At 42.4% G+C, this 21,088-nt stretch overlaps 1 protein-coding gene across 1 annotated transcript in view; it reads left to right on the forward strand.

Annotated features, from left to right (window-relative positions):
• The first annotated feature begins 339 nt into the window (after positions 1 to 339).
• The window catches only part of XRCC2 (X-ray repair cross complementing 2), a 350,438-nt gene continuing 329,689 nt past the window's right edge, over positions 340 to 21,088 (forward strand). The window contains exon 1 of the mRNA XM_044066890.1: positions 340 to 539. Coding sequence (XP_043922825.1) covers positions 501 to 539 — 39 coding nt within the window. The 5' untranslated portion in view covers positions 340 to 500. The remainder of the gene's footprint in view (positions 540 to 21,088) is intronic.

Consider the following 21,088-nt stretch of genomic DNA (forward strand, 5'->3'; position numbering starts at 1 on the left):
CTATGGTACGCTACCTTTCAGAACGTACTGTAGCACAAATAGGTAAAATGTGGAAAGCTTATTAACAGCTTCAAGTCAACTAAGAAGCTCACAGCATGGTTGCTATTTCTTCATATTCTGTTGATAAATGAACAGGCTTCAGTATTACTGATACAATTCTTAACAATACTATTCATTGTAAAATGCAAACGTCCCACAAGCAATACTTATCTACCGCATTTCACTGCAAACAATTACCAACATGTTAAGATGGTTGCACTATACAAAAATAAGTTCTGTCCAAAGGGTGGAAAAAAAAAACTTTCTTCCTCCAAACATCCCATGGTGCATTACGGATACCAGTATGTCTTTTATTACTGTTTTGTTGTTTCTGTTGAGATTTGTTACGTATTACGTAAGAGTGGCGCTTGGATTCAAAGAACCTAGCAAGAGTTTGTGAAGTGGTTGTTTCGATAAGCGACGATACAGCATTATAGTATTACGAATCGTATTTCTTTAGTATGACGAATGATTTCCGTCATTCAGAATCCGGAACTGAGGTAAATGTAGAAAATAGCCCATTTTCAGGGTGGCAGAGTATTTAGCAAAATGCGAACTTGTATGAAGGACCTGTTTTAGACTTGTGCAAGTAGCTTTTGGGTTTGAGTTGATAAGTAAGTGGAGCAGCACAACGACTCTGTACTTCTCCCGTGTGTCGAACTTTAATTATAACACGTTCAAAACTGGTTAACCATGTCTAATCGCTAGAACCACATATCCATTTTAGTAGAAATACTTCCGTAGCAGTGTGACATTATTACGTCTCAATAGAAATATTTATGTTTTCTTTAAACCTTGATATAGTCTTATTTATGGTCTATTTGTTTACCGGGGTAGCTTTTAACCTCGTTACTTAAAAAATACGGAACCAAAACTCAAATTAGAGAGATGTTCATTCACTGGTGTTAAGTTACAACGACTTTGGAGTAAAATGGTTTCTACTCACGGCATTTTCTCAAAAATATGTACTATTTATTGAGCCTCTAACTGTCGTTGCTAATAGTGTTTAGTGACTACTACTCCTCCCACAAAATCACACGCTCTAAAAATGATTTAGAATGCTTGAGGAAAATCAAGAACACAATCCTGAAAATCAGGCAGTTTAGAGCAGTGACCTATGCTCCTAAAATACAGTATATAAAAAGTTTGTAATAAATGTAACCGTGTTACCAAGTGTGCAACCAAAATGTTCATTTTTATACACTAAGCTGTCATCAAGCTGTCCCTTGTTCTGCCTACAGTAAAAGCCACAACACATTCTAGACAAATGGTAATATAATCGGTATATGCCACCTTGGTACATCACTTGTACCTTTTTCATATAATTTTTATTTGTAGACCGCAGTTTACATGGTATATGCCTGGCTACACGCCTGCAGATGAGTTAAACAGGTATTGCTGTTTTTGGCCTAGAACCTTCATGTTCAAGTCTTTTGCAATCATTGCAAAACGCAGAATTAGATGGTATTAGTAGCAGAAAATCGGTGATAAGCATGGAATATGGGCTATTGGGTTAAATAATCCTGAGGTATATTTTTACCCATTTCTAGCTCTTCTGGTAATTATAGTGCAATCTTAGTATATGTCTCGATAGCTGGCTTTAGGCGTCGGCGAACACTGTAGTTGGTGGAGGCAACCCCAAATACAGCAAGTTATTTTATCTTGACATTGTGTTACACGTTTGTCAGACCAACAATAGCTAGTACAGCAATCTTCTGTACATAATAAACTAAGTGGTTAATAATGACTCTTATTTATCTCCTTTAAATTTCAAAGAAATCTCTGGTTATAGTGACATTGTTTTGTAAAGTAACAGGCTTCACAATTGCATTGAACGTTTTACCACTGACGTAATGCCCTTGACTTGGCTAAATACTGCTGGTAGGCATTCTTTCTACTAAAACTGACATAATAGCCAGCTTTAGAAATCTGCAATAGCCGTGCCTGTAGAGGATCCCATAATAGTCCTTGACTGTGTGAGGGCCCCACAAACTCTGTTGCTTGTTAGGGAAACGTGAGAAGAAGAGTTAATTCATTTTCTGATTATGCACTTTTATCAGAAAGAGAGTTGTGATCTGACCCTGTTAGGGTAAAGAAGGTAACTGGATGAGTATAAGTGAAGTAAGCTCTAGAGATCAGCCTCCCAGAGTGACCAGTTTCAGTGCTTACTTTGAATTTTAAGACTAGCTGATGCTTCTAACTTCAAGGATACTTTTCTCTTGCAGAGGGTTTATAAATACTGGCAGAACACTGGACACTTTAACGCTCAACAGCTTTGCTCAAAAATTCTAGGCAAAGCCAAAAATAATGGAATAAATGCTCAAAATCCTGAAAACATTTTAAATATTGCTATAATTAGAGCACATTTTTCGTCAACATGCATTTTTGGGACAATAAGTAGTATAAAACTCTGTCTGGAGTTATTGACTGCTGTATTCCTGAATGATTTACCAGTAAATCAAACTCTGAGTGACAGAGCAAAACTGAGGTAAAATCATAGCCGACAGTGATTTACCCCTGCTGTTTGACTGCTACTAAATAATAGTCACTGATCTGGTGGGGCAGTACTGGTGTTGCAAAATGTATTGCTAGTTAATGAAATCAGTCTAAAACTAGTACAGGTATGGTGCACGTGTGTATGTCAAAGAGAGTTTTGCAGTACAAGAGTAAAGAGCCTTATATAATTTATTTGATATTATAAACATTGCCATTACACGTGTCTGTGTGTGTGTGTGTGTCTGTGTGTGTGTGTGTGTGTGTGTCTGTGTGTGTGTGTGTGTGTGTGTGTGTGTGTGTGTCTGTGTGTGTGTGTGTGTCTGTGTGTGTGTGTGTGTGTGTGTGTGTCTGTGTGTGTGTGTCTGTGTGTGTCTGTGTGTGTGTGTGTCTGTGTCTGTGTGTGTCTGTGTGTCTGTGTGTGTCTGTGTGTGTGTCTGTGTGTGTCTGTGTGTGTCTGTGTGTGTCTGTGTGTGTCTGTGTGTGTCTGTGTGTGTGTGTGTGTGTCTGTGTGTGTGTCTGTGTGTGTCTGTGTGTGTGTCTGTGTCTGTGTCTGTGTGTGTGTCTGTGTCTGTGTCTGTGTGTGTGTGTCTGTGTCTGTGTGTGTGTGTGTGTCTCTGTGTGTCTGTCAGTGTATGTTTCTGTGTGTGTGTGTGTGTCTCTGTGTGTCTGTGTGTGTGTCTGTGTGTGTCTGTGTGTGTCTGTGTGTGTGTCTGTGTGTCTGTGTGTGTGTGTCTCTGTGTGTGTCTGTGTGTGTCTGTGTGTGTGTCTCTGTGTGTGTGTCTGTGTGTGTGTGTGTGTGTGTGTGTGTGTATGTCTGTGTGTGTCTGTGTTGTGTGTCTGTGTGTGTGTGTGTGTGTCTCTGTGTTGTGTGTGTTGTGTGTGTGTCTCTGTGTTGTGTGTGTGTGTGTGTCTCTGTGTTGTGTGTGTCTGTGTGTCTCTGTGTTGTGTGTGTGTCTGTGTGTCTCTGTGTTCTGTGTGTGTGTCTGTCTGTGTGTGTGTGTCTGTGTTCTCTCTGTGTCTCTTTGTGTGCGTGTGTGTCTCTTTGTGTGCGTGTGTCTCTTTGTGTGCGTGCGTCTCTTTGTGTACGTGCGTCTCTTTGTGTACGTGCGTCTCTTTGTGTACGTGCGTCTCTTTGTGTGTGTGCGCGCGTGTCTCTTTGTGTGTGCGCGCGTGTCTCTTTGTGTGTGCGCGCGTGTCTCTTTGTGTGTGTGCGCGTGTCTCTTTGTGTGTGTGTCTCTTTGTGTGTGTGTGTGTCTCTTTGTGTGTGTGTGTGTCTCTTTGTGTGTGTGTCTCTTTGTGTGTGTGTGTCTCTTTGTGTGTGTGTGTGTCTCTTTGTGTGTGTGTGTGTCTCTCTTTGTGTGTGTGTGCGTCTCTCTTTGTGTGTGTGTGTCTCTTTGTGTGTGTGCGCGCGCGTGTCTCTTTGTGTGTGTGCGCGCGTGTCTCTTTGTGTGTGTGTGTGCGCGCGTGTCTCTTTGTGTGTGTGCGCGCGCGTGTCTCTTTGTGTGTGTGCGCGCGCGCGTCTCTTTGTGTGTGTGTGCGCGCGCGTCTCTTTGTGTGTGTGTGCGCGTCTCTTTGTGTGTGTGTGCGCGCGCGTCTCTTTGTGTGTGTGTGCGCGCGCGTCTCTTTGTGTGTGTGTGCGCGCGTGTCTCTTTGTGTGTGTGTGCGCGCGTGTCTCTTTGTGTGTGTGTGCGCGCGTGTCTCTTTGTGTGTGTGTGTGCGCGCGTGTCTCTTTGTGTGCGTGTGCCTCTGTGTGCGCGTGCCTCTCTTTGTGTGTGTGCCTCTCTTTGTGTGTGTGCCTCTCTTTGTGTGTGTGTGTGCCTCTCTTTGTGTGTGTGTGTGTGCCTCTCTTTGTGTGCGTGTATGTGTCTCTTTGTGTGTGTGTATGTGTCTCTTTGTGTGTGTGTATGTGTCTCTTTGTGTGTGTGTATGTGTCTCTTTGTGTGTGTGTATGTATCTCTTTGTGTGTGTGTGTCTCTTTGTGTGTGTCTGTCTCTTTGTGTGTGTGTGTCTGTCTCTTTGTGTGTGTGTGTCTGTCTCTTTGTGTGTGTGTGTCTGTGTGTGTGGCATCTTTTTAGTGTATTTAAGGGTAACAAGTTGACCATAGTTTCTTTCACTTACCATATTTGTGGTTTGGCAGGAAGAGGATATGTGTGCTAGCAACTGCTCATTGCCACAGTGACGTGGTGGTAGCACTGCCATTTCACAGTGCTTTGTTCTGGCTGTGGCTTTTTCTGTCCATGCTTTCTGGTTTCCTTCATCACCTCAAAATCATGTCGTAGGTGAAATGGAATTCCTCCAGATTCCCTGAAGGTGGATATGCACTGTTTGTGTGTGTGTTTAAAAAAAAATCACTAATTGTTATCTGTATACACACATGATACTGCTGGGCACATAACTTTTGTGCGCAACAAAATGCAGTTTGTATGCAATTATCTTTAAAAAATAAGACATAAAAGTAATCGCAGAACAGGCTGACTCTTTTTTTATGTCCATGTATTAGAGCTTCAGTGGGTCTGGTGGCCCACACACCTCAGACTGTAGAAATGGATTTTGACGTGAACTTTAGTGGTGGCTTCTGCACTCAACCCCACCTATTCTAAAACAAGCCATCTCAGAGGCATGTACAAAAGTTGTTGTAGCTTGGGTGGGGAGCTGGGGATGTGGATGTAGTCATTATCTCTGTAATTTTTATCACAGTCAAACTTATAGAGATGTGCTCAGGTGGTCATTATAGCTTCTGTTGGGGCTGGGTACTTTATGGTCATGGTTTCTTTTACTTTTCTGTCATATTTGGAGGTGTGCAAAGAAGGTTACTATAGCTTGTGCAGGGGCAGTGTACTATCTAGAAGCAACGAAGTGCAATACATTACTGTAATCATTATTTTTTTCACTTTCCTTGCAGTCACAAACACAAGCACATATACAGATGACTACCTTTGAGGGCAGGGTTGAGGAGTGAGGAGCTATGCATATGTATGACAACAGTCACTTGAAATATGTCTCTAGCCATTTGAACCACTGCTTTTATCTCGTTCTAACACTAGAGGGATGCAAAGTCAGTGACTTTTTTTTTTTTTTTGATGGGTAGGGAAGCAGCCAGTGTTCCAACATAGGATCAATGTATCCTCACAAGCAGTTGTCTTGTTAGGTTATTGTGAGCTACTCTTTTTGTTAGTTTTGGATATTATGCCTTTGGCACAACTAATGTCATCATTGAAAGAATAAAAAAAAAATCATAAGACTGAGATTTTTTCTTACTCATGATTTTTGTTCAGGCTACTATTGGATTAGAAAATATTGGGGAAAATGCTCTAAAATGCACCCAGAGCATCTACATCCCTATGACTTCTGCAGGACCTGGCTTAATTATTTTTTCTAAATGTAGTGTCTTGGTCTTGGCAGCTGGGGAAAACGGTGGCAAGCATTGGAGTGTGTGAGTGGGAGTGAAACAGTAGGCAATGCCTAGGGCAGTGTTTCCCCTAAGTCTGTCCTGCAGGTAGGGTTGTTGTAATGTATTGTTATTGCAATTAAATATCAGTAGCTGTAAATGCCTGTCAGTGAGATGCCAACATAGTGTGGTACTCATGTCTGTTGTAATGAAAAGCATTGTAGTCACAATTCAGTCTGTGTGCACTATGCCTAAAACTCTGCAGTTTGAACTCTAATGTTGTTTGAGGGGTGGCGATGACAAGGTAATATTTAGGCTGGAAGTGTGCATAAGTCCCCCAACTTGACATTTGCTGGGCCCCCAAAATGTTAACACAGGCTCTGCCCATGGCATGGTTTATGGTTCGATATTTTGTTAAATGAATGGCTGATGTTCATCATTCCCACTGCTGCAGTAGCCCTTAGGCTGTATGAGCTGTTTCCCAGCAACAACCGACAAGCTTCTACAAGCTCTGACCCCCCCCCCCCCCAATGTGTGTGTGCGTGCACACACACACACACACACACACACACCTTCAATCAGACTGCTGGTTGTGTAATCCCCTGGAGAGAAATCCACAGTCAGAGTTGAGCTTTCTTCAGTACTTATTTCCCGTCTTGAGAAGAAGCATCTCTTGGACTTCAAGGGAACAGCATTCAGCTGTGAGCTTCTGACAGATAAGTCCTTACTGGGGAAACCCTGCACTCAGAAATTACTGCCTTTTTCAGAAGAATAGCAATTTCATCTGCTTTTTGACTGAAAGTAGTATTCCCCCTTTAAGAAACCTGGTATTTTTTCCAGATAATGGAAGTTTTCCGTCAGGGCAGCTATTTTTGGCTTTTAGTGTTTATTGTGGTATTTGAGACTAATTTTGTAAAAATCGTGTACTGCTCGTATAAACTTTAAATTCTGTGGGACAGAAAAATTTATGGAAGAATGGATAGGAAATTGTGTGTCAGTGTAGTACTTATGCTCACTCTGTGGCAACCTGTCTGCCAGTTTGATTCTGTCAGTGTTGTGCGCACAAGTGTTTGAACAGTGACAGGGAATTCGCATTCTACTTTTATTTTTATAACCTAAGGGACTGGAGAAAGTGTGAAGGTGCTGCTTGTGAACACTCTGTGACAACTTGCCTTCACACTGACTTGCTCCAGCAGTGCATTCTGGTTGTGGTGCTTCTCCCCCATTTTCAGAATGGATGCTCACTTTGGTCCAGCTGACTCTTCTCCCCATGGCACTTAGAAAGAAGAAAATGCTTACTACGGAGTATTTGCAGTTGCTGCAGACTCAGGCTGCACCTCTACTGACAGTGAGTGAACCTGCAGTTACCTTTGTACCTTTGTTTTTTTTTTCCACAGACCACTCAACTTTACTTCACCAGGTTCTTGTGTTGTAATCCATTTGGCCAGCATGAACCAGAGGTCAGCCACATCTTCTTTGGCTGTTCCAATGATCAATATGGGCATGGGAGAGCAATCTTTTCTGAGTCTTGGGGAGATTCTGGGAGAGTCTTTTCAGACTAACCTGGACAAGAGACCAGTATGTACTGTACAGATGTTCCTCCCTTGAGTCAGTCTCCTTTTCCTAGAACTCTCTCTCCCTCTCTCTTTTTTTTTTTTTTTTTTTTTTTAATTATTTAACACCGTTCTCCTGATCGTTGGCAATAAAAAAAAAAAAAAAGATGAGTTCCTTACTTTGGTTTGACAGGCATTACAGGCAATAAATCCTTGTTCACTCTCAAATTATTTCTGAGGAAGCCGGGTCTGATGATTTTGATTTTGACAGAGATAGGACGGCTTCTGCAGATTCCCAAACCCAACTCTCTGATTGTGAGGAAAACTTTAATTCTTATCATCCCGTGGAGGAATTCTCTTTTAATCAGACAATTGGCAGGATTAAGGAAGTATTTTTATGGGAACAAATAGATGTTCCTCTTAACTCGATGAGATGTTTTAGGTTAGAAATGAATATACTTCATTCCTATCCCATCCCCTCATATACTTGTAGCCCTGCATGATATGTAGAATGCTGCCTGCACTCATCCTGATGCCCAGCTGTCAATCCCTAAAAAGCAGGTAAACCTATATTAGGTACCTTAGACTAATCATTTTAATTTCTCTTTTGTCAGTTGTCATTGTAACTGTGTCTCCTACTGGCATCAGACTGCTGCTCAATGCCAACACTTCACCTGATGATAAGGAGAGTAAAATATTAGACTATATAGGTAAAATATTTTTCCCATATGGACAGTCTGAGGGAGTTATAGGTAAAATGTTTTTCCCATGTGGACAGTCTGAGGGAGTTGGCTTCAATTTTTCCTGCAGAAGAAAGCTCTTTTATGATCCAAACTGTTTCTACTCTTTCTCGGGTATCTAAATCTCCTTTCAAGTGTGTTTATGATCAAGTCTGCTTTGTCTAGGGCCACTGCTGTTGCTTCAGCATTGGGAAGATATGCTTGAGTATGTAACTAAGAGTTTTATTGATAAGGTAAAGTCTGAAATTTTGGAGTCCGCTGTAGATAAGGATGTATTTATTGTTTGGCTCTTCCGCATGCCAGATTCCCACATATGATGATAGCAGGTAATTAATTAAAGGAGTTTCTAAAATATTTCTTGTACCCCAATACAAATCTTTTAGGCTACCCTCTTATACAAAAAAGTCAAATAAGCCAAACCAGTCCTCTTCTGACAAACAAATGCAAAAAATAACTGGAGGGGAACAGCAATAAAAAATAGGAGTGTTTTTGAAAAGTGCGAACAGTACTGAATGACTATGCCAGCATCCCATAACTTCTTCCCTCTCCCCCAGCCAATTTATCTACAAGTTTTTCCCAAAAATTGGCCTTCAACATTCCCCTTTTGCTTTCAGCCTCATGTGTATTAAAAGTGGTGCAGGAGAGTTAGAGATGGCACTGGATGTTGAAACCTTCTTTCAGGGAAATACCTTTTCCCATCCTCAAACCAAACATCATTTTCTTCTCTGGTTCTGTAGTATTTACGCACTCAGTGAGTCAAAGAACCAGTGCCTTCAAGTCAAAGGGGTAAAGGCTTCTATTCCAGAATGTTTCTGATACCAAAGGAAGAGGCCAGTACAAGATAATTTTTAAATCTCTACATGAAAGTTCCAAAATTCAAAATGTTAACCTTGCAGAACCTGTTATCTGTCATTCCTCATTTAAGTTACTTGGTAACTCTAGACCTAAAAGATGCTTTCTACCATATTCATATAGCCATGGGCTTGAGGAAGTTTCTCAGGTTCTCTGTATTACACTTTGGTTTATCTACAGCTCCAAGGGTATTCACAAAATATCTAGCCCCAGTTATAGTTTATTGCAGACTATTTTATTTAGACAATTTGCTTATTTTTGCAAAGTCTTTATCCAGATGTCAAGAGGCATTAACATGGGTTATGTCTCCCTTGAATGATCTGGGCTTCCAGATAAATATTGTAAAAATCCTCCTTGACTCCTCCTCCCATAGGTTCATAGGTTTATACTAGGTTAATGACCACCAGGGTCTTTATAAGCCTAGCTCTGCAACTCATCCCAGTTTTGTCCCCAAGTACTTTGGATGCCTGTATGGTGAGATAACGTTAATAAGGAGGTAGCTAAGGATTATGTGGGAAGAGTGTTAGTTGAGAATTAATTTGCTTATTATCTGCCTCTGGCCATCGGGACCCAGACCAGAGGTTAATTTGTGATTTCTTATCGTATGATCAAGGTTTTGTTTGAATTAGGGTCATGGGTGAAATCTGCTTCACATGGATGGGGAGTTTATTTCATAGTGTGGGGATACTCAGAGACACACGTCTCTCCAGCGTGTTCTATTTATGTTGTGGGCAAAGTTCAGGTGGATCTTGTGTTTCTGGTGCTGTTTGGTTTGCAGATATGCAAGAGATCCACCAGAGCTAGATTTGAGGATGCCATATATACCAGGCATAAATCTCCTCTCCATTAACTGTAAGAGACTGAGGAGAGAGAGCGAGTTTAGGAGATCTGTGTAAGAAAGGGTATGCTTACACTGGATCCTCCTGACGAGGAACCTTTGAGGGTGTTACAACTCTTGCAAGTATCTGTTTAGGTAAATGCAAAAGAGAGCATTGTACTCAGTAATTGGTCTGATAAGGGCTGAGTAGAGTTGTAGTATAACCTCAATAGACCTGGAAGACATACCGTTGCTTATAAGTTGGGTGATATAGAATGGTTTTCTTACTATCTTGGATACGTGTTGGTTGAAGGGTAGATTACTGTCTCCATATGTTTCTAGATCCCTAACTCATAATCATCACCCCCCCCCTTCCCATTTTTTTCTATACGGGGTTGGGGTATTGTGTTAACTGTCACCAGCTCTCTTGATTCAGTGCCACATGAGGCCAGGTCATGCACAAGGTACATGGTTCGATCCTGACCTCCGACCAATGCCTGTTTGGAGTTTGCATGTTTGTTCTCCCATGTCTGAAAAACATGCCGAGTGTTTCCATCTCAAACTCACCAATGAATGGAGCTGTGGACAGCAGCACAGACTCTATGGTGCCCTATAGGGGGAAGACTTATACAGACCAACCGCTTTGGGCATCTACTGTGATGCACAGTATCCTCAAGATAGGAGAGAAGATCACAGACTGCTCGCCATGGCAAGGCTAGCCACTGTATGCTGTAAAAAAAATTTCTCTAGGTGATTCTAGATCCCTAACTACTGAGTCAAATTTTAAGGGTATTTTACCAATGGAGTAATTAGCTTGGGTGTGCAGTTTCCTAAAGGGCACTATAATGCATTTATTCATGTTGAGTTTTAATCTGTAGCTTTGGCATCAGCTATTGGTTTTCTTAGACCCTCTTGTAGGATGCCACTGTTATAAGGGGAATGTATGATAACTCCCAATTTACAGTCCTCTGTGAAATTTATGGGCCAGAGGCCTTTGGCATTAGCCTTAACTTCCGAGAAGTATGTCAAATAGGAACAGGCCCAGCACTGAGCCGTGGAGTTCTTTGATGTTGACTGGTCTCCCGGATCCTGACTTCTTGGGTCCTATCTGTGAGCCAGCCAGCAATCCAGTGAGTTATGCAGGGATTTATGCCTAGTTCTGAGAGATTATCAATAATACCTTAGTGGGGTTTTGTATCAAACTCCTTGGTCTTGTCAAGGTAGGCAGTATGCACTATTTTCTCATCATTATAGCCTTGGTGACCCTCTCGAATAAGTCTACCAGGTTGAGTAGGCAAGACCTTCCCTTAACAAAGTCAAACTTGGATTGGCCTAGTGTCTGTAGGTTGCCAATATCATTGTTTATCATTTCCATGGTAATTTGTCCATTGGCTATGCATAGTACACTTGTCAGACTGATGGTTCTGTAGTTCTTGTGGTCTGTCCACCCTTATGAGGAGGGATGACCATTGCGGCCCTCCATTCACCTGGTACGTTACCTGTTTTGAGGCTGTAATTGAAGAGTGCCTCAAGTCGTCCTGCTAGGTCATGTATTAGGCTATTTAACAGGCAGCCAGGGATATTGTTGGGGCCTGTTGAAGCAGCGTTTTGTGCATTTGCAAGCACTGCCAGGACTTGATGCCTATTGAGGCAGATATGCTAGACACCTGTTGAGGGGGATATGCTAGAAGGGATTTTACAGGGGGTAGTGGGGGGAGTAAGGGGTGAAGTTAAAGCTAAATTTTTTGGCCAATAGATTTGCTGTGTCACCATGGTTAGTGAAGGTTGTGCCATTTATGACCAGATCTGCACACTGCTGAGTGTTACCTTTTAAGATTCCTTAACTAGTTGAAGGTCTTGTGGTTTTCCTTAGGCTAGGAGGCTATCCAGACCTGTAATTGGCCTTGTTAGACTTTATTAGACCTCTTAGTTTCTTGTTTAGTTGAATCCAGAGAGCTGTTGTCTCCATCAGAGTTGCTCTTCCTAATTTTGATTTGATTCTTCTCTCCAAAAGTTTTTTTTTTTTTTTTTTTTTTTTTAACAGAAGACAAGATGAATCGTTATCTGGAATTTTTCCTGAACTTCTTCAATCAGTCTCATAGGTAGGTACTAGGCTATCTGCCCAAAGGCATTTATAAGGCTAGCCAGAATGTGTTGGCTTTCATCGCCCCCTTAGATACGTTCCCTGTGCCTCTGTCCAACAGAGCCACTGAAGTGATCCCCAGGGTAAACTTAGTTTCCCATCCACTCGTCAAGGTTTCTCTTGAAGAGTGTTAGCGAGGAGCTCTGCCTAGTGTAGATTGGAATCTTGTTCCAAAGCATGGGAAGTCTCTGGGACAAGAATCTATCCCTCCAGCACATCCTATTTATTGTTGTGGTGAGGTTTAGATCCCTAGAGCATGTGGCTCGAGGGGATATGGTTTTCTTTAGGTGGAGCATGTCCATCAATTCTGGGTTGTACATGGCCTTGTATGTCAGGTAGGCGGTATGCAACCGAGTACAGCTGGAGTTTCTTCAGTCGAGCTGTGTAGGGCATCTGTTTGAGGCCAGTGATCCTCTTGGTGAGGTACTTCTGTGGTCTTTCCAGCTGTTGCAGGTGTCTTGGACAGTACATCCCAAATGGGGCGTTGTACTCTATGATGGGTCTGATGAGTAGAGGGGCACAATGACCTCTTTTGATCTGGATGCGAACCCTTTTGTGATTAGGTGGGCCACAGAAGGATTTTCTAACCACTTTGGCAATGATATTATCAAAGGAGAGATTACCATCTGTTTGGGTCCCCAGATCACTTTATTACGTCTTCCGTATTTAGGGGACTACCATCTATGTGGTAGTTTGTGGGTACTTTTTTTTTTCCAAAGGGGATGACTATGCACTTTTTGGCATTTAGCTTGAGGCCATGATTTTGACACCAGGTATCAGTTTCAGTGAGACCCTTTTGGTGGATGTCTGTGTCAGCCGGAGAGTCAATTATAGCCCCTAGTTTGCAGTTGTCTGCGAACTTGGTCAGCCTTAGTCCTCCTGTGCTTGCCTGTACCTCTGAGAAGTATGTGCTTGCCTGTACCTCTGAGAAGTATATGCCGAACAGGAGGGGTCCTAGGACTGAGCAATGGGGAACTCCACTTGTAACCGGTTTAGAGTCTGACCTAGCTCCCGCAACTCTCACCATGTGGGTTCTGTCCGTGAGCCAGTTGGCAACCCATCTTGTGACGTAGGGGTTTATGTTCAGGCTGGTGAGCTTGTTTATAATACCAGAATGGCTAATGGTGTTGAAGGCCTTTGCGAGGTCTAGATAGGCTGTCTATACCACCTTTCCCTCGTCTATAGCCTTGGTAACTGTCTCAAAGAAGTCCACCAGATTTAGGAGGTATGATCTGCCCTTAACAAAGCCGAACTGGGTAGAGTCCCATGTTTGGAGGTTCCCAATGTGTCTGTTAATGAGTTCCATGATGATGCGCTCCATAGCTTTGCAGACCAAGCTAGTCAGGCTTATAGGGCGATAGTTCCCAGGATCTGTTGTGGCTCCACCTTTGTGGAGCAGAATAATCGTTGCTGTGTGCCACTCTATGGGTATGTAGCCTGTGGAGAGGCTGAGTTTGAACAGTGTGTTTAGGCGAGGGGTTAGTTCGTCTTTGAGCTCGTGTAGGACGCAGCCTGGGACACCACCCAGTCCCATTGATGCTGTGTTTTAGGCTTTGGAGAGGGCTGTTAACCTGAGTGTCTGATTTCAGGGGCTCTACATTCTTCTGGTATGGTTATAGGCCCTTTTGCAGGTGAGAGGGGGATAAAGTTTGCACTGAACCTATCTGCCAGGATGTTGGCGATATTGGTTGGTTCAGTGTATTTTGTGCCATTCTGCACTAACTCCGAGCAGATCTGAGCACTGCCACTTAGATTCTTGACATAGCTAAAGAATGCCTTGTGGTTATCTTTGGAGTCCTTGGCAATTTTTCTTTCGAAGCTCGCCTTGGATGATTTTATGAGTGATCGTAGTTTCTTGCTGATACTGATCAGGGATGTATTTCCTTCTTGGGATTTTACTCTCTTCTGTACTAGTTTCCTCCTCCTATTGTATAGCTTGTTTATGGCAGGGGTCCACCAGACTAGTTTTCTTTTAGTCTTGGTTTTGCTTGGGATAGCACGAGCCATGCATTCTTGTAGGTGCCCGTAGAATGCATTAGTAAAGGATTTTGTAGCTTGGACAGCGTTATCCTTTAGCATGGGAGCTTGAAAACTTTCCACCTGGGTCTTAAGTAACATAAAGTTTGCTTTTGAAAAGTTTTTCACTGTGGTTTCCTTGTCCGGGGGTGGGGGCGGAATGTGGATATCCAAAGTGATTTGTTTATGGTCAGATCTAACCAGCAAGGGGTTGACCTCCGGTGTGGAACACCGGTCGCCCATGTTGGTGATGACCAGGTCCAATATGTGACCTGGTCAGAGTGTTTACCAGTTGATCCATGGTGTTTGCATTTATAAATTTTAGGAAATGTTGGGCAAGGGAGTTAGTACTTTAAGTAGTTCTCCCAGTTAATGTTTGGGTAATTGACATCACCCAATATTAGGGTGTTTGGTAAGACCTTTATGTTTCCCAGTGTTTCCAGAAATGCAGAATGGGGGTCCCAGGACATGGTGGGTGATCTGTAGCAAGCTGCAATTTGATTGAATTGCAGTTTTCCCATTGTTAGTTGCACGTGGATGATCTCTGAAGCATCGTCCTGTGCCACTAACCTGGAGATGTGGGTATCCTTGATGAATATGGATACGCCCCCACATTTTGTATTTCGGTCCGGGTTCTGTGGCCAAAATGTATGGTATGAGTTGTAGCCTGGTAGTGCTCTTTGGAGCCTTAAACCAGGTTTCTGTTACTGCACATATATCGATTTTCTCCATACTGAGGAGTGCCTCGAATGCATGCATTTTGAGGTTTAAACTTCTGGCATTGAGTAGCATTACCCTCATTTTTTTGTTAATTGTGCTATTTACGGCCTTCTGCGAGAGAATTTCTCATGATTCTAGGGTTCATATCTTCTATGATTGTCATGATACCTCTTGCCAGTTTACACTTGATAAAATTACAATGGTGTTTGAAAAAAATACATGGACCCAACATTTGCATTCTTTAGAATATCAAATTTCACTTTTGGGCTTTATAAAAAGGGAACTGCTTTGGTGGAGACAAACTCATATGAACACAGGTCTCCTCCTCTTCTCTCCAAGGACCCCAATCCATTCTGTCACCACAGATGCATCAGATTTTGCTTTGGGGGCAGGTTCGGGGGGGGGGGGGTTAAAGTGGAAGGCTTATGGAATCACAGACCAAAGTACGATGTTGACTGTGATCCATGCCTGGAAGGATCTCCATTGCCTTTGTTCCCCAGGACCTGTCCACTTGATTGCATAGTACCACAGACATGGTATATAAACAGGGAGGTGTAAGATTAGCATCTTGCATCCCATCAGAGCAAAACATAGTGGCAGACAAATTGAACAGGACCAGGGTAGATCCTCATGAATGGAACTTGAATGAGGAGATCTTCCAGGAATTGATCAGCTGTGGGAGGACCTCAAATTGATTTGTTCACCTCCTTTCAAAATGAACAACTAGAAATGTTTTGTTGCAGGGCTTCTATCAAGCAAGTCTGAAAAATAGATGCATTTTCCTTCCCTTCGTCCTTTTTGCGTTTCCACCCTTTCCACTGATTTCTGAGGTAGTTATGAAGATTAATAAGGATACCTCAACAATAGTTGTGGTGACCCCCATTTTGGCCCAGGCAACATTGTTTCAGTTTTCTTATGGAATTAGCCAGGGGCAATTACCACACACTTCCTCACAGACTGGATCTACTGACATGAGGCAGGGGGATTTTGATGCACCTCGATATCAACCTCAACTGACTTGTCTAGATGATTCAGTTTTAATAACCTTTAGGCACTTAGTTCATGAGGATGCGCAGTAGGTACTAAAGGAGGCAAGAAAGCCTGCTACTAGAAAATTCTATGTTGGTAAGTGGAATCATTTTTTCTAGTTGGTGCCTGGCCAGTAACCTGAGGCCCATTAGGGATTTTGGATTACTGGTGCCGAAATATTTGTGTGTTACCATCCTCTGGCCTCTCTTATTCCTCTGTAAATGTTCTTGCAGACATTTCAGTATGTCTGCCCATGGATCCTCATCTTTCTTCCCTGTTTGTTCTCAAATACTTTTCTGAAATGAGTGTTACTCCTGTGATGACCTTGTAAACAGGTTGCTCCTCCTTGGGATCTGAACTGTGCGCTGAAGAAATTGACTGTTAACCTTTGAACCTGCCCATCAAGCCAACTTAAGGTTCTTGTTTTGGAAAACACTTCTCGTCATTGTTCTGACATCGGCAAGAAAAGCATCTGATTTGCAAGCTCTTGTGATGGGTCAACCCTGTCTGATTTGTTTCCATAAGGTTAGGGTGTCTTTGGGCATGAATGCGAGGCTTGTTCTTGTAGTGGTTTCAGTTCGTCTTGAATCAAGACATAGTTCTCCCAGTTTTCTACTCGGAACATAAAACCTGGGAAAACCATGCATAGGCAGCTCAGGTAATTATCTTCATAGAACTATACTGTTAATGAAAGGATCGTGAAACGAGCAAGTCAAGGGGGTTTGCCTTTATTACATTTGAAAGTCCTTCCGATGCAAAGAATGCTTGCAGAGACTTGGATGGCAAGGTGAAGTAAAGTACTTAGGACCTCTGTGTCTGGGTCTTTATGGATGCCACTTTGATAAAATAAGTGTTTTTAAAAGGCAGCCATTGTCGATGGGATTGGGAAAGGTAAGGTTTGAGTGATATAACTGTGAACTGCCAAACCATTTTAATGTTTGGATTATTGTTTATTATAGTTGGTATTACTTATGGGTGGTGGCAGTTGTGCTTTCACCGATAGTGCTTTTGCCTTTTTTTTTCTGGCCAATCCGGTGAGAATTTTAATGATGGGTATTTTGAAGTTCCTACTTCATATTTTTCAGAAAGTGCATGTTAATCGCTCCTGTAAAGTTAAAAGTAGCTATAGCAACAAATTAACACAGCACAGAACTAAAACTCATGCAGGTGGAATGCTGCAGTGTTAGGGTGCAACAAGGAGTTTAAACCAGGTCATTGTGTGTGGGTGTGTGTGTGTGTGTGTGTGTGTGTGTGTGTGTGTGTGTTTATTTTTACAAGTGTCTTTTAAAAGTGGCTTTGTTTAATACTAAGGGACCTAGTTTAAATGCACAGAGCAGCATCGTCTTCTTGATCATCCTTGGCCTACACAAAGTATAGGTCCCTCTTATAGTCTCGGCACTACAAGCACAGTCCTGTCAAGTTAACCCATTTCCTTACCTAATAAAACATACAGTAAGAGCCTGCTATCATGGTCAGGCAGTTTCCCTTTATCTCTCTGGCTAGCCTGATAAACATGGGCATCCTGAAGCAATGTAGAAATTGTCTCATGTATACTGACAACCACCTGTTCCTGAAACAAATACTTTATGTGAGAGATGTAGTTACACTATGAAATTGGAGGCAAGATTCTCACATAAGGACAAATTGCATGCCAAACAGGTTGTTGGCACACAAACACACTTCCCACATTAACACAAACCTACATGTATGGAGGTGTTTACTAGTACCAAAAGATCAGCGGCTTCCCAAGCGGAGACCCCTTACACAACAATGCAATAAAAAAAAAAAAAAACAACCACAACACATAACAAACACACACACATACATCAGTGTCTCAACAAATAAGCCCGTAAGGCATAATGCAACAAAACCTAATCTGTTTGTTCTAGATGACTCCATTGTGAGACACACACACACACACACACACACAGGTGTTCCCCTCACCAGGCTGGATAAAGAGCGGGTTACAGTTAGCTGCGTTTCAGGTGCCAGGATTTCTCAAGTCACTTGACCACAAGTACCTTTATGACTCCATCATAGTCCATGTGGGGGTGAGTGACTTGAGAAGTACCTCTCTGGATGATAAGGAGAGAGACACTGAGCTCACAGATTGTCACAGGCACACACATAAGCCTGGATTTAAGCAGTATTTTACCTTCTCCAAGGATGATGCTGCAATAGAAACAAAAAGTTATTGACTTTAACAATTGGTTTAGCTTCTGGTGTCAGTCCAAGGGGATCTGCTATCGGTCAACCTGGAAAGACGCGGTTGACAGGCCACGCGACTTTACCAGAGGTGGTCTGCTGCTGGCAAAGGCATTAGCCACCACTTTTAGGCAATGTCAAAATAAGCAACAAAACAAAATCCTTTCTAGATAAACTCAAGGTACTGCTGTTTAATGCTTGGAGTTTTTGCAAGAAACTGCTCTCACTGGACCCACTCCTTACTTTGAAAGATGCTGACATCTGTGCAGTCACTGAGACACGGCTCAAAGGTGCAGAAAGCATGCTACCACATCATAGTTAGCTGTAGATCTCCCACACCATGTGGCCCAACACCTTACTCATGGGTGATTTTAATTATCGTACCATTGACTGGGAAACATACATAGCCATGAACAGGTTTTTGGACTTTGTCAATGCAAATGCTCTGGAACAGCTAGGTAGTGCATACAAGAGGTTCAGATGTCTTTGACTTAATACTCACTAACATGGGCGAGCATTGGAAACCCCCCCCCCCCCACCCGTGTGATGTTCTCCCTGGTAAGATCAGACCATAAATCTGGTCTCGTTAGATGTAATAAGACCAGATATCATCAAGCTTAAAATCAAATAAGAATTTTTCAGAGACAAATTACTTCCTGATAAGTAATGGTCTAAGAAGTTACAAAGCCCCCTCGAACACAGAGGTGTACGCCAATGCCCTGTGCTGTACCCGAGTTGATTAAAACCAGGTCTTGCCAAAAATTAAAATAAGCCACACTGGTGAACCCCAGGCTATACAACAAGAGAAAGAAACTGTTGTCCATGTACAAGAGGCAACTGACTCAACAGAGGAAGAAATCCCTCTCTAGCTTAAACAAACTAAACATCTTGTTAGATCTTCCAAAACTAATTGTGAAGTAAAAATAGCCTTCCTAGTTGAGGATAATCACAAGGCATTCTTTAATTACATCTGAAATGTAAAAGGGAATGCCCAGTTATGCACGGAACTGGTTGTAGATACATCCAGCTGAGAATGGGTGGAGCTAATAGCCAACCTGCTAGCTGACAGATTTGGCGCAAACTTCACCCTTACCTCCACCAGTCATCCACCCAAAGTATACCTGCCACCATTCCTCAGCCTATTATCTCAAGAGCAGGTCATCTCAGTGCTTTCCATGGTCAAAAAGCAGCATCGTTGGGGCCAGAGAGCATCCCAGATTGCCTTTTAAACAACTTAAAACATGATCTAGCAGACCCACTTGGATCCCTGTTTAACCATAGCCATATAATTAGCTATGTTATGGCAGAATGGAGGACAGCAACAGTAATCCCTCTGTCTAAAGGGGGACCATTAACTGACCCTGAGAATTATAGGCTGGTAAGATTGACTAGCCTCCTTTGCAAGGCCATGTAAAGAATTATGGATCTTACTAACAAAGACCTAGTTTATCTCCAGACTCTTGACCCAACCCAGTTTGGATTCGTTAACGGTCGATCATGGTTGTTAATGGTTGACTTCATGAGAGTCACCATGGCCCTGTACAAGGGAAAGACAGTGCATTCTGCTTTTTTTGACAAGACATTGATACAGTCCCCAACTAGGGTATTTTAGAGACTCTTCCATTTGAGAATTGAACCCTACATTACCAGATGAGTAGCCAGCTGGCTCACTGACGGGGCACATACTGTCAAAGTGGGTGACCACCTCTAGCAAAAGACCAGTCACCAGTGGAGTACCACAGGGTTCTGTGCTGGGCTCCTTACCGATTTAGAATTCTCAGTGGTCTAGCCAAACTTGGACAGATTGTGGGTGACCAGGTTCAGTGACGATTGCAAATTGGGAACAATCATTGAGTCCCCCAGTGATGTTAATCTACTGCAGGCAGAGTTAACGTAAAAAAATGATTGGTGCCAAAGTCAGGGATTAAAGCTAAATGCAAAAAAAAAAAAAAAAGTTTTTATTTATTTTGGGGAAACTGACTTCCATGTTAATTACATTATAGACGGCACCCCCTTAAGTGTAGACCCACTGTCCATGATGTGGGTACTCAGGTTGATAGCCATCTGAACTTTGACCATCAAGCATCCACAGTAGTAAGGAAGGCCTTCTATGTGGCACATCTTGTAAGTAAAGGCATCTCATTTTTATCTAAGGATGCTATAAATAATTCCATTTTACTCCACCCTCATCAGACCAGTAACTTGAGTGTAGTGTTTCCTTGTGCATGTACCTCACCAGACACTTGCAATAGTTGGAAAGCCCACAAAGGCTTCTCACCAAGAAATTACAAGTTACATAAGTGTCCTGCCCGAAAAACTGAAAGCCCTGCCATTGTATTGTCACCTACAGGTTGCTAAGGGTTGACCTGTGCCTGGCTTATGGGGCAGTCACTGTCCTGGCCCTGATGGAAATGCTGCACATTCGTAAATCAAACTGCAAGAGGCTCACTTTCTCTAGGGATCTTAACCTAGTCTCTTGACAGGAACAGATCATGCTGGAGAGATCCATCTCCCAAAGACTGAAATTTTTCTGGAACAAGCTTCCAATTCACATGAAACAGAGCCCCTCCCTGGCCCTGTTCACATGCAGCCTAGATCAAATGGATGGGTGACCACAAATTCACTCCTGGAGTGGTGTCCATGTTCCTCCTGGGCAGAGAAAGTCAATATTAACTACCATAGACCCTTATCTCTGTGAGCTTCACTCACCTAACCACCAACAATTGAGGCAACTAAGGATAAATATAGCTAGGCTTGTAAGGGCTCTAGGGCCGTTAGCTTAGTAACCTTCTATGAACCTATAAGAAATAAATAGCTGACCAGTTTTTCTAAGCAAGTAGAATGGAAAAGGACACCCTGTGTCTAAACAGAAATTTGCTAGGATGTTGGGTTATGTTTAATTGGTAATGGGAGTAGAGCACTGATCAAATGGACATATTTCAGAATCAGCTTGCACAAATTTAAATAGCAGACGAGCAAGTAAACAAAAGTATTAGGAATATAAACAAAATGTTGAGTGAAGATAGCAATGAATTAATAACAGTTGTAATAATAAGTACAAAGGAATATAGGAAAGCAGGGATGAAGAAA

The sequence above is a fragment of the Protopterus annectens genome, chromosome 3.part1 (genome assembly GCF_019279795.1).
Source record: "Protopterus annectens isolate FY-2018-M chromosome 3.part1, PAN1.0, whole genome shotgun sequence".
Classification (NCBI taxonomy): domain Eukaryota; kingdom Metazoa; phylum Chordata; order Ceratodontiformes; family Protopteridae; genus Protopterus; species Protopterus annectens.